Source organism: Acanthochromis polyacanthus, chromosome 12, assembly GCF_021347895.1.
Source record: "Acanthochromis polyacanthus isolate Apoly-LR-REF ecotype Palm Island chromosome 12, KAUST_Apoly_ChrSc, whole genome shotgun sequence".
Lineage (NCBI taxonomy): Eukaryota > Metazoa > Chordata > Actinopteri > Pomacentridae > Acanthochromis > Acanthochromis polyacanthus.
Window position 1 is genome coordinate 36,283,399 of NC_067124.1, and position 13,318 is coordinate 36,296,716.

The 13,318-nt window shown below is 37.3% G+C and overlaps 1 protein-coding gene across 2 annotated transcripts in view; it reads right to left on the bottom strand.

The window, feature by feature from the left end:
• Window positions 1–3,561: 3,561 nt before the first annotated feature.
• epb41l4b (erythrocyte membrane protein band 4.1 like 4B) overlaps window positions 3,562–13,318 on the bottom strand; it is a 36,902-nt gene continuing 27,145 nt past the window's right edge. Inside the window, exons 16-23 of one of the 2 annotated variants that reach the window (XM_051956839.1) lie at window positions 9,550–9,689; window positions 8,003–8,124; window positions 7,811–7,924; window positions 7,670–7,722; window positions 6,677–6,829; window positions 6,353–6,473; window positions 6,077–6,210; window positions 3,562–4,488 (exon numbers count right to left, since the gene is read on the bottom strand). In XM_051956839.1, the coding sequence (XP_051812799.1) occupies window positions 4,425–4,488; window positions 6,077–6,210; window positions 6,353–6,473; window positions 6,677–6,829; window positions 7,670–7,722; window positions 7,811–7,924; window positions 8,003–8,124; window positions 9,550–9,689 (901 nt within the window). In that variant the 3' untranslated portion in view covers window positions 3,562–4,424. Of the gene's footprint in view, window positions 4,489–6,076; window positions 6,211–6,352; window positions 6,474–6,676; window positions 6,830–7,669; window positions 7,726–7,810; window positions 7,925–8,002; window positions 8,125–9,549; window positions 9,690–13,318 lie in introns of both variants that reach the window. The other variant, XM_022214720.2, reaches the window with a different exon arrangement.

Sequence of the window (13,318 nt, forward strand, 5' to 3'; positions counted from 1 at the left end):
GTTAAGTGTAGTAAAGAAACAAATTTCAGTACATGACAGTTTTTTATGTAGACATTTATAGTGTACAATTTTAGCCATTTTTTAAAAGGTTATTATGCAAATTAAAACTTAATTTCACTAGTTCTTATCTCTAATTTTGTAAAACAGAAAAAAATCTGTCAAATATAAGCTTAAAACTATTAAAACATTTGAATTTTTGGGGTTACAGTGTAGGTCTATATTTATTTGGACATATTTCTTTAGGTATTACTTGTCATTTAACAAAAAAAAAACAAAAAAAGTCAAAAAATATTTTAATTCATTTTTACAGTTATGGTGTAGGTTTTTATGCATTTAATAAACAGTTCACTAAGGTTTTATCTGTAATTTAACAAAAAGAATGGGAGAAAAAGGAAAATATTGGTTAAAAACTGTTTAAAATCTTTCATTTTTACAGTTGCAGTGTACATCCATGTGTATTTGGACAGATTTCATTAGATATTAACTGTAGTTTAACAAAACAGGGAAAATACGTAAAATAAAAGTTTTTTGTTTTTTACAGTGTAAAGTCAGGTTTATATGTATTTACTAACAGATTTTACCAGTTGTCTGTAATTTAGAAAAACAGAAAAAAATCTGTGAAATATAAGTTCAAAACTGTTTTAAAACTTTTAATTTTTGCAGTTATGGTGTACGTCTGTGTGTGTTTGAACATACGTAATTCAATATTGTCTGTAGTTAAATTAAGTTAAAACTGTTTTTTAATTAATTTTTACAGTTACAGTGTAGGTCTATGTTTTGGACAGATTTTTTAAATTATTATTATTATGTGTAATTTAACAAAACAGGGAAAATCCTTACAATAAAAGTTAAAAACACTTTTTTTAACAGTGTGCAGTCCCATTTATATATATCTGGGAAAATATTTTTCTAGTGATCTGCAATTTTGTACAACTGAAAAATCTATAAAAAGTTAAAACAATTTGTTTTTACAGTTTACAGCTAGATCTATAAGTAATTGGACAGTGACAGTTTTGCAGTTCTGCCTCTGTAGTTCACAGTGGATTTAAAATAATAAAAGCAAGATTTTCAGCTTAAATTTAACAGGCTTATCAAGAATTGCATTAACCATTTGGGAAAGACAGATATTTTCATGCATATTCTCCTCTTTTACAGGCTCAAACCTATAGTAGGTTCATCGAGCTTCATCAGTATGTTTTTTGTGCTCATTTATTGTATTGGATTTTCTTTCTGAGGACAAATAAGTTCTTAAATTCTTCAATTCAGATCATTTCAAAGACTAATTTGATGTATTCTCCAGAAACTCGGGTTGTTTTACTCAAAAACATCTTATAGATAAATAAATAAATCTGTTTTTACGTGACTGCATTTGTGGTCTAAACACATTTTTGTTAAAGAAAACTCAACAAATGATGTTTGAAAAAGTACTTATGTCCACACTATATAGCCCAGGACTGAACAGTTGGATGAAAATAGTAGTTTTTGTTCCAACAGATAGAATATTGATTTAGTAAAGCCAATGTAAAATAGGCGCAATAAAGATGCAAATTACACAAAGATAATATGACATTTTACTTACCTCTAGGGGTGTTTTGCAGCACAGGGAGAAACTTGAGTGAGCCGAGGAGTTAAAATCAGTGATGCTGCAGTTTATCATCTCAATCCTTCAGTATTCAGCTATAAACTGTCTTATATGAACTTCTTCTGCATGCATTTCAAAGTAAACGGGTTTATTTTAAGCTCTGTGGAGGAGTTTCCCTCTAAATGACCGGCTGGCTGGCAGTCGGCTGATGAGCTGCTTCGTGTCCAGGTGTTGCCAGTTTCCTCGTTATCTCAGAACTAATCAACCAAATCAGAGGTCAGGAGGTGATTCTAAGTGATGATGAAGGGCTCTTAATATGCGGTGAAACTACAATTTCCACATTATGATTGGCTCAAGTCCAAGAATAACAGTCAGCTTCATGAAATCTGTGATAATCTGAGGGATACTAGGGATTTGTAATTATCAGTAAAGGGGGAGTGTTCTGTATTTTTTTTCTTTTTCCTGAATGGGATTTATTTTGTGGGATAACAGGAGGCATTGTTTAATATTTCCATGACTTAGATTAGAATTTATTTCATAATTTCCATGTGAAACTTACTTTAAAAGATGAAACTAAACGTCAAAATACTTCAATCGTCAGTGGTAAAAGTGTGAAAATAATCACATCTCTTTTGTAGTTGCTAGTGGGACTTTAGTTCGGGATTGAACTTAAGCTGCATCGTCTCATGAAAATCTTTCGACATTGCATTTTTATTTGAAACATAAATTATTTAAATGTATTATTCACGTCTTTATCATATCATCTTACCATGCTTTGTCACTTATTTATGTCATTTCCAGGCTGAAGAAACTTGATTAAACAAAAACTCTGTATAAAACTAACTTTGGTGTGGCTATGAGTTTAGTTCTGGGTTTAATCATGAATTCTCAGCACACAGAATACTATTTTGTGGAGGATATTGCAGTTTTTTCTTATTTGTTGTGAATCATTATTTGTTTAAACAGGTTTCTTCGGTCTAGAAATGACATAAAGAAGTTATCAGTGAGAAGAGAACTACTGCATCAGCTGTTCATAGTTTATTGTGAATTAGGAAGTGTTAGAACATAGTAGAAATTAGCATTTAGAATTAGAAAAAAAGCTGCATTTTCTCTTGAATTACTTTACATTAAAACATAGAAATGGTTCAAATGTCTGATTTTTTTTTTTGCATTATCTTATGGTGTTTTGTCATTTATGTCATTTCCAGTCTGAAAAATCCCATTGGTTAAACTAAATTTGGTATGGTTACGAATAATTTTGTGCTTAATTCTGTGTTTATATCTAAACATTGAAAGCAGAAGGATGTGATGTGCTTTCAAAGTCACTCCATTTTTTTTGTATTTCCTGAAAGGGAAAGTTGTCTTTTCTATTTGTTTCGGGTTTTGTGGGAGAACAGGAGAAAATCTTCAATGTTTCCAACCTTAGATTAGATTTTATTTCATAATTTCCTCATGAAATTTGCTTTAAAAGAAGAAACTAAACATCAAAATACTTGTTGTCAGTGGCAGAAGTGTGAAAATAAACATTCAAATGTATTATTAACATCTTTATCACATTGTTTTACTGTGTTTTGTCACTTATTTATGTCATTTCCAGGCTGAACAAACCTGTTGGTCGAATAAAAACTTGATAAATTTGTTATGGCTATGAATAATTCTGAGCTTAATTCTGTGTTTATATAAAAAGATTTAAAGCAGAATGATGTGTTGTGCTTTGAAAGTTGCTCCTTCAGTCTCTCTGCTGCATGTCGTCTTTAAGATGAATTATAAAAGCGGTTCGCTGAACAACACAACAGAGGAGCAATTAGGAGTGTGACTCACTGAGCTCCTGATAGGTGCAGTGGCAGATAAATCGCTGATGTCCTTTTATAACAACATTCCCTCACAGGGAGGGTGAGAGCTGCATACAAACTGAACAAACAGGCAGCAGGGCGAGGCCCGTCCACATTCCCCCGCCACAGACAGACCAGAGATGCTGCTGTTGTCAAACTGATGGTGTGGCCTTTATTAAGAACCAGCCGATCAACACGTACAGAACAATGGCAGGTCAAAACGCTGCTGCTTCAGGTGTGAAAGTGACAAACAAAGTCTGAAGGAAAGTTGTCGAGCAGCAGGATTATGTTTACTAATACCTTATTTCCGAGAGCATGATTTCTGAGAAGTGATTTGCCCTCGACCTGCGATGAAAACTGCATGTAGAAAAATAGCTAATCTGTTCCTCATGACAAGCTGGAACTCAGGATCAGAGTCTGACTGCAGGTTTGTCTCCTTCTACTGGGCAGACCGAGACTACACCCTCTTTTATTATTCAATTCACTCTGTTTGGGAAGTATTTTTTGTTAAAAACAAACGCTGCAAGTGTTTCAGCATGTAAAAATGGAAATCTGACATAATAAATACAGTACTGAAGTAAGCATTTACAACCTGCTCTCCATGTCTATTTACATTTTGAACAAACTGACTTGAGAGTGAAGTGACTTCAACAGTACTTTTTTTGTGCGGAGCTTCAACAGTCGTCGTCTGAAACACAGTTTAGGCATCAACACGGACACAGTGATGATGGAGTCACACAGAAATCTAACCCCGAAGCAAATCAGATAATCATTAGATAAACATATTGATCATGCAGGCAGCACCAGTCACATCGTAGCTCGTCTGTAATGCATGTGAGCGATTCTATTTCGCTTTTTATACAGTTGAATACAAAGAACCATTCTTCTAAAATAACAGTTAAGCAAATATAACAATTGGCTTTATGCAAATATATATTTATAACTGCTAAATGAGTGATGCAAATATACAGATGTGGATTTTGGAGCTTCTGTTCAGCTGGATCAAAGTCTCAGAGCTCTGTCATCAGCAGGGCTCTCAGGATCTTCTCTCTGTCCAACCTAATCTCTTCTCCGCTACAAACGCAAACAAGATTCATGTTAAAACAAGCTCAAATAGCCTTCATTCATTTTAATTTCTGCATAAAATAATTCTTAGCAACAATAATCCAAACAACATGAACTGTGAATTTCAAAGGGAGAGAGATCTAACTGAAGAAATTATGATAAATAATTCAAAAGCCTTTCTTGATGTTTTATAGGCTGGTTATAAATCACCATTACAGATTTTACACAAATCTTTTAACAAAATATTTGAGTGCTGTACTTGTCATGTGTCATGTTTATCATGTTCTGAAAAGAATAACATTTGACAAATGAGCTAGTTATATAATCTAATGAAACATTTATGTAAATGTAGTTTAGCCATAGCAATTACGTGCATTTAATTAGAATCAGAGGCTACACAGTTGCTGCTTTTCTGCTAAGCTAAGCTAAGCTAAGCTAAGTTTAGCATTACCATTTTCAGGCTAATTTAGAATTACTTTTTTTTTTAAATTAACCCCCTTTTTATTAGATTCTGCTGCTGTCTTGTGTGAAATATCTCAAATTAATTTTAAAAAGTGTCGTTAAACTGATAAGCAAGTCACAGAAAAAAAGGAAAAGACAGCTACAAGTAGCTGCAATTAGCTGAAGTGCACCAACTAGCACAGCACTGTAGTCACAGGTAGCCATAATTAGCTTAGGAGCTAAGTGAACTCGAGCCACAGCTAGTAGTAATTAGCTGCAGAGCTGAATGCACAGCTAGCTGCAATTAGCATAATAAGTGGACTCACACCAAATGTATACTCAGCTTGCCACAATTAAAGGAAGAGCTAAGTGTTATGTAGCTACAGCTAGCTGCAGTTAGCCGCAATTAGTTGAAGTGTTAGTGGACTGCCACAGCTAGCCGCAATTAGCTGAAGCACTGAGTGAGCTGTAGCAACACCTAGCCAAAGTTAGTTGTAGAGCGAATTGCATCATAGACACAGCTAGCCACAATTAGCTGACGTCCAAAGTGGACTGTAGCCAGACCTAGCCGTAGTTAGCCAAAGAGTTAAGTGCAACGTAGCAACAAATAGCCGCAGTGTTAGTCACAGCTACCTGCAATTAGCTGACCTACTAAGTGTGCTATCTAAAGTGCTAATTCTAAGTACAGCTAACGACAGATAACTGGAACACCAAGTGTACTTTAGTCACAGTTAGCTGAAGTGCTAAATTTTCAATTTTCTAGTTTTAAGAAATATATAAGGTGTCTTCTTTCAATAATTATGCATTCCTGTGGCCAAATATGGAAAGACATTATTGTCTGAACAAATACATTATTTGGCCTGAAGCAGAACTGTCAAACATCCGCAAAGCACAAACATTAACCACTTAGGATGTGTTCAAACTGAATTTAAACTGAAGTTAAATCTTGTGAGATGCTAATTTAATCCTTGTTCAATGCATTTCACTATATAAACTGTTTGAATGTATGTTCCACAGCTGTCAAATTAATTAAGTGAAGCAAGAAAAAGACAGTATTAGCTTAAGCGTGCCTAAAAATGTTACTTAAGCAAATATTCACATTTATACGACACTGCGGTATAAATGTGCTGCAGAGAGCAGAGTGCAGGTGTGTTACCTGTCGTTATGGGCAGCAAGGTAAGGGACCAGGTGAGGGATGGAGCTACGGTAGTAAGAAGGGGAGAGGTGAGGGGAAGGCGAAGGAGAGGGACAGCATGGACTACCCAGCTCCAGTGCTGGCATATTATCCACCTGGAATACACATCAGTGTATACAGACACACAGACATGCCTGTGTTTACTTGCAGATAATGCAAAGAGGCTGAACTAATTGCCCCATAGGTAGTGCACTGACAAGCATGCATTCTGAGGTGTTTCTCAGATGTGTGTGTTACCTGTGGGTAAATAGACGGCTGTATCTGTTTGTCCAGCGAGCTGCTGGACCCAGACTTTGCTGTGCTCTCAGAGGAGATAGCTGCAAGTGCTTCTGGGAGATTATCTTCATCCTCATGGTTGCTGATGACGAACAAATTGAGAGACTGAATGACTTGATGTGTTCGGGACAAACTGTTATCATCACAGAGCAGAGATAGCAGAGCGTTTGCTTCAAGTGCTCCGCGGAGTATTCATTTCAGGAGGGCAATTTCCCACTCACGGAGGCCCGAGAGCTCCCTGGGAACGCTGCCCGTCAGCAGTAATCACAGGTGATGTGTACTCACAAGCTGAACTGTCGGACCAGTCGTTTCCTGCGGTTGCTGCTCGGGTTGGCTTTGGGCTGCAGCCTCTCTGGCGTTGGGTTGCGGTCCTGTCGATGGGGCGTCTTGTCTGCAGTCAGACTGGATGCTGCCGAGTCTTGGGACGAACTCTGATACCTAAAGACCATCACACAGGAGAGTCAGTCATAAAGCATACAACAAATATGAGTACAGCCCTGTGTAATATCACTTAAAATGGTTCTTAACTGTGTCACCTATCAAGAATTGCATTAATTCTGAGTTAAACAGTAAAGTACTTTCTCTTTCGAGCAATCAAAACAAATACTTTACGAAGACCACATTAGATAACAGGCCCAAAAGGAGAATTTGCAACAAAAGATGAGCCTAATTGCATGAAAAAGATCAGAAAATTAGCTCTAAGGTCCAGAATGTTTTAAACTTTGAGCTGTGTTGATCTGCATGTCTGCATCATGGCTCCACGTGGAGAAGAATTGAACAGAGGAACTGAAAAATATGACTGAGAGACGTGTCAAACATAGCTGCAGCACTAATCAGGAGGTATAGAAGGAGCCATAGTACCACTAGTCATGGCTGCAGTGGTCGTCCTCCTAAAATGACTCCACAGACGGTGAACTACTTTCACAAGCTAACTGTGAAAAACAAATGACAGCTGCTTCAGACTTGACCCAGGGGTTATCAATGGAAATCAGAGTTTCTGTGAAGCTCAGACGGTGTGAAGGACAGGTCATGACATGAAAAGACTCAAAAATGTGAATATAAATCGAATTCTAAAGACAAGTATGTAGCCTGACATAAATCCAACACACTTCTAGCGTATTTTAAAGGGAAAACACAGCAACACAACCCCTAAATAATCTCCAATGACTCATAGGACATCTCTCCAGTTATGTGATATCCTCCATTTTGACAAAAAAGTGATATTAGTTGTACTCACTTCTGCTGTGTACTGTAATATGCATAAAGATGAGTACTGGCCTGTCATTGAGGGTCTCGTTGGAGTTCTTCCCTCTAGGCGTCGTTGGGGCCTCCTTCTTCATGGAAGAGAAGAATGGTGGTTAGTTAAAGTAAACAACATGGAGGTGAAGTGGTGAGAGGGGAGTGAGATTTGGGTCTGACCCTGAAAGCTGCCTCCATCTGGGCTTTGAGGATGTTGCATTTGAGGTGATCGGGGAGCATCGCCGGAGAAGCAGGAGGGTGAAGAGACTTCTCCGACAGCTGCTTCTCCTCTCCCTGCCAGACAGTAAACAGAAAAGTGAGGAGACTAAATCTACAGGTCAGAAAAAGAGCATGTGGGGAAACATGTCTGACCTTGTTGTCGATGTTGACGTGCAGCGAAGGCCAAGGAGGAGAATCGCTGTCCGACTCCAGAGCTTTGAGCAGAGACTGAGAGATTTCCATCTCATCTGTTGGGCAGGGAGGAGCTCGACGTTCTGGTTCAAGTTTTATCACACAAAAAAAGTTCAAATTAACCATTAACATCTCTAATACAATGTCTTACAGTCTTGTTTACGCTATTTTTCAGCCAGAAGAAACTTATCAGTGAAGTAAAAAGTCACTACAAATTAAAAATTGGACTTTGGTATGAATAATTTGGGGTTTAGCTTTTCATGCTCCTTTATGGACAGCAGAAACCTGGACGTGCATTACATGAGGTTAGAAAGACATTTTAGTTTCACATTCATATGCTGATAGATGCGTTAGAATATAAATTAAATCAATAAAGAGCTGCAAAGAAACAAAGAGGGAGCAAACAACACAAGACAATGCAAAAATGTGATGCTTTCTTTGTAGATCTACTGCAACAGACGGCAAATTAATTACTTTCATGGTGCTCAAAGCAAAAAAAAAAAACACTTTGAAAAATGTCATTAATCACATTTTAAAGCAGCAACATGTTTTATTTCAACAATTTTCTCACATTTCCAAACGTAGCATTGAATCTTTTTGCATTTCCACTGCGTAAAAGAGCAAAACTGTTCAAATTAGTAGGTTGGACAGAAAGATGTCTCTCCACAAATGCATGTTTGTAGCTCTACTACAAAAGAGTCAAGATACAGAAACTAATATCTTCTGGAGACTATTTTTACTGTTAGTTCAGAGTCATTAAATATCACATTACAGCGTTTATGAAGTTAAGGATGTTCTTCTAAAATTTGTTGTAATTGCACAGGTAAAATGTTCACATTAGTACCACAAATGCATGTTTGTACCTCTACTGTATGACAAAAGAATCAATATAGAGCAATTCATGCCTTCAGGAGACTATTTTTGCTGTTAGTTTGCAGCTTTTAAACATTGTTGTGACTTTTCTATAATTTTCGATGGTTTTTGAGAATGTTCTTCTCTAATTTCTTGCTCTAATTGCACAGCTTGAGGAACAATCGTTGCATTTCAACTGTGTAAAACACCTAAAGTGTTCACATTAGTGCCACAAATGCTTGTTTGTAGCTCTACTGTATAACAAAGAATCAATATACAGCAATTTATGCTTTCAGGGGACTATTTTTGCTGTTAGTTCTGAGCTTTTAAACATAGTTTCTCTAATTTTCCTGTTGTTTTATGGATGTTCTTCTATAGTTTCTTGTTGTAATTGCACAGGTCGAGGAACATTCGCTTTGCATTTCACTGCACATACTGTATGAGCAAAAACTCTTGAATCTCTTGCATCTTGAAACTGTGTTCACCTCCATTGTATTCCTATGCAAACACTGGACTCAAACCCTCAGCATCTTCTAGTGTGTTAGTATGTGGGTGAACTGAAAATCCCATGTTGTCGACGAGCGTGCAGCGCCGAGTGTGAAAAAGAGCATCAGTGTGTAGAGGAGACACATGGCGGACGCTCTGACAGTACTCACTGTTCTTGGTGTGTGTGTGGCAGAGTGTGTCCTGGCTGTGTGTGTGGCGGCGGTGGCGGTGGTGGATCTTGCCAGAATACGAATTCTCGTTCTCCTCCACGCTGAACTGATGGTCTGAAGCAGGGCCGCTCAGAGGGAAACTGAGGACGACACATGCAACCAAACAACAACCCCCCAAACCCCAACAAAAAGCAGCTTAAATACAACAAATGAATCATCATCAGTATGAACGTTGGCATATTTAGTAATGAAACCCTCCTTATGTACAATCAAGCCCAAAATTATTGATCTGTAGTGAATGTTTATTTGACCAAGAGACTACTTTTGTCTAAAAAAAATAGACAAACAAGTAACAAAAGGCAGTAATGTTGTGTTATAGATGCAGTATTATCAATCAATAATCAATAATGTGGTATTTAATTAAGTACAGTGGACACTAGTCAATGAACATGTTACATTTGCATTGAAATTAAAGAACGCTGTCTTTGTTGATGATGGCTTGTTTTATACACGATTTCTGGTTGGGAGTCATTAAGCGTCTCAAAGTCTTAGTCATGGTGGCCAGTTCCTCGCTAAAACCCCCACAATGCTCTTTGCTTCCCAACAAGGAAATTACTGTAGTCTGACCACTACAGTATTAAACAGCAACACAAACATGTATTAAAACTAATTTACAGTATATTTCCTGACATGCATGTCACTCATCTTCTGCCTTATCTGTTCAATTATTCACTGCAGTTTATTGATGAACAGTTAATCACTGATATCCCTACTTCCTCTAGATCACTCTGCTCTTCACTTCCTCCACACATTCTGGATGGATTCAGATCTGGACTCTGGCTGGGCCGCTCCAACATCTTCTCATTCTTTTCTCTTCACCACTTTGGCTCCATGTTTTACATCATTGTCTTGTTGGAAGCTCCAATGCTGCCCAAGGAGCAGTTTTTCTGCAGACTGTCTGATGTTCTCCTCCACAATCTCAGTGTTTCCTCTTTTCTCATGATGCCGTTTCCTTCAGACATGACTTGTAATTGAGCAGTAAGTGAGTAGAGAAGTGCTGCAGGTCCAGCTGAGCTTTAGTGTGTCTGTCTTGGAGAAGTGGAGTCCTCCTTGGTTTGATCCATGGAGACCAGCCTTGTTGTTGGTCTGCTGGAGTGTCTGATGGACATGTTGCTACCAGAAGTGCTCACATTGATCAGGATGCTCTTGGTGCTGATCCTTGGATTCTTCTTGTCCTCTTCCATTCTTCCAGTGCAGGGCTCACATCTGTCTTCCTAGCAGCCTTTGACATGTTTCACAGTGTGGAACTCCTTGGACTTTTCATCATGCCTCAAACTGTGGACACTGGACCTTGAAAACACTTGAATACTCCTTTATAGCCTTTAAACATCAGCAAGTGGAGGTCCTCGATGAGCTCTTTGGTTTAATCAATGACTAGTAACTGACTAGAGAACTACTGGATCAGTTGTTCTCTGTTTGTAGTGACTCAGAATGCTCAAGAACATGGTAGAAACAAGCAGAAACATCTGGAAAAGTGTAGAAGCTTCATTTTCTCAAATATCTGCAACAATTTCGAGCCATAAGACTCATTTTGGACATTATATTTTAGATAAAAATGTAAAAAAAAAAAAACAACACACACAAAGAAATAGTTGAATTCCTTATTGTCATCTTGAACACAATGTTTTACTGTCTTTTATAACTTGTTTATGTAATTTCCAGCCAGAAGAAACACATTCGCCGAATAAAAAATTCACTCTGGCATCTCTATGAATAATTTGAGGCTTCACTGTAGGAGACAATATGCGGCTGTCACAAATGAGCTCCAGTTAGAACACAATGAAAGACAGCAGGTGTTTGTAGTTTTTTTGCATTTTGCACTCATGAACAGTTTATTCATCTTAGAAGCAATATGGCAAAACTTCCCTAAAGGCATCACGTGATTGGAGTAAACATCAAAAGCGCAAAGGCACAAACACACACTAGGACAGCTTCTCTGTAAACACTCGGTTGATTTAGCCAAATCCGTATCCTGACGTAACATTAATGTAATGTTTACTGGACAAACCTGAAAGCACAACACCACAAAGGCAGGATTCTACTTCATGTTTCTACTTCACACGCCGGGCTACGCGCTAAAACATAAAGCGGCTTCGTCCCTAAACCAGCATTCCATACGTGCAGCTCTGGATCCCTTCCACCTGCTGGGAACGACCTCACCCAGCATCACATCGCTTCATTTCACTGCGACTGAAGTGAATTATTTCGCCGTCACGAGATGTCTAAGACACGACGAGAATAAAAATGGAATCTTTAAGGCAGATTTGAGATCTTGCGAGTAAACATATTGAAGGATTAAAACACCAACCATGATTAAATAAAAATGTCCACAAGAAAAGCAAGGCACAAAAAAACCTCTTAAACCTGCTGCTGTCTTTGTATTTTAGTTTATGTCAAAGCAGGAGGCCAGATAACTGAGTATGAATGGACATAATTATAAGAAAGAAAATTCATAGTGCAACAAAAATACAATTATTGTATTATTAGTCTGTCTTTACTCCATTTGTGGCCATTATCTCAAACCCTTAAGAGGTATAACGTTATGTAAATTACTAATAATCTATGTAAAATATTGATTTATAATACATTTCTGTTTGAGCAGGACGTTTCTTCTACTTGGAAACAGCATAAAAAGGTGACAAAAGACAGCAAGAAACAATTTTAGAGACGTTATTGAGAAATCTTGAGGAATTTGTACATTTTTATGCAAATGCAATGTTCAAAATGATTCATACCCCTTGAAACTGTTGCATATTTTTGAGAAAATGCAGCTTCTATACCATGTTCTACCGCGTTCTAATACAGTATAAACTGAGAACAGCTGATGCAGTTGTTGAAGAAGTACCAAGAACTTGGTAGAAATGACCATGATTGTCATTTTGAATGGGATAGAAGCAGCATTTTCTCAAAAATATGCAACAATTTCAAGGACTATGCATCATTTTAAACATTATATATCGGTAATAATGTTAAAAACCCAAGGAAATAGTAAAAGATTTAACATTAACATAATCTAACACAATGTCTTAATGCCTTTTGTCACTTTTCATGTCATTTCCGGCCAGAAGAAACCTGTTGGTCATGCAAAAATGTACTAAAAATCAAATTTTGGCATGCGCAGGAATAATATGGGGCTTAACTGTAGGCGTAGGCTACAACTTATGCCTTCGTTTTTGGCCTTGGACAGCATTAAAAGTAAGCAAAAATCAAACAAAAGCAGCTCCTGTTTGCAACAAACCCACGAATGAACAGAAAAATATCACCGGATCATTCTGGAAGTACATTATCAAGCTTAAAAACATGATAAATCTGAGGCAAATTTCGGAGTTTTAAGGAGCGTGTTTTCACAATGATTCATGTTTATACACAACCGAAGATAACGACATCGTCACACCGGATTTGAAGACACCATGACGGCGTGTTTAGGTTATACTGACCTGCAGAAGGAGGAAACTGTTGATAAAACCTGCAGCACTGAGGGTTTTTAAGTCACTTTGAATTGCCTCCATGAGCTACGCAACGTCTGATAAGCAGCCAAAACACCAGAACAAATTACAACAGGGATATTCCATCTCAAATTACTAAATGTTCTGCTCAGACATCTCTGATTTACTTTTTATTAATCATAAATCATGGATATTTAATGTGGTGTCTTTAATCTGTCTAGGAAAACTTTTGTGGTAGAACTTTTCATACCTGCTCAATCAGT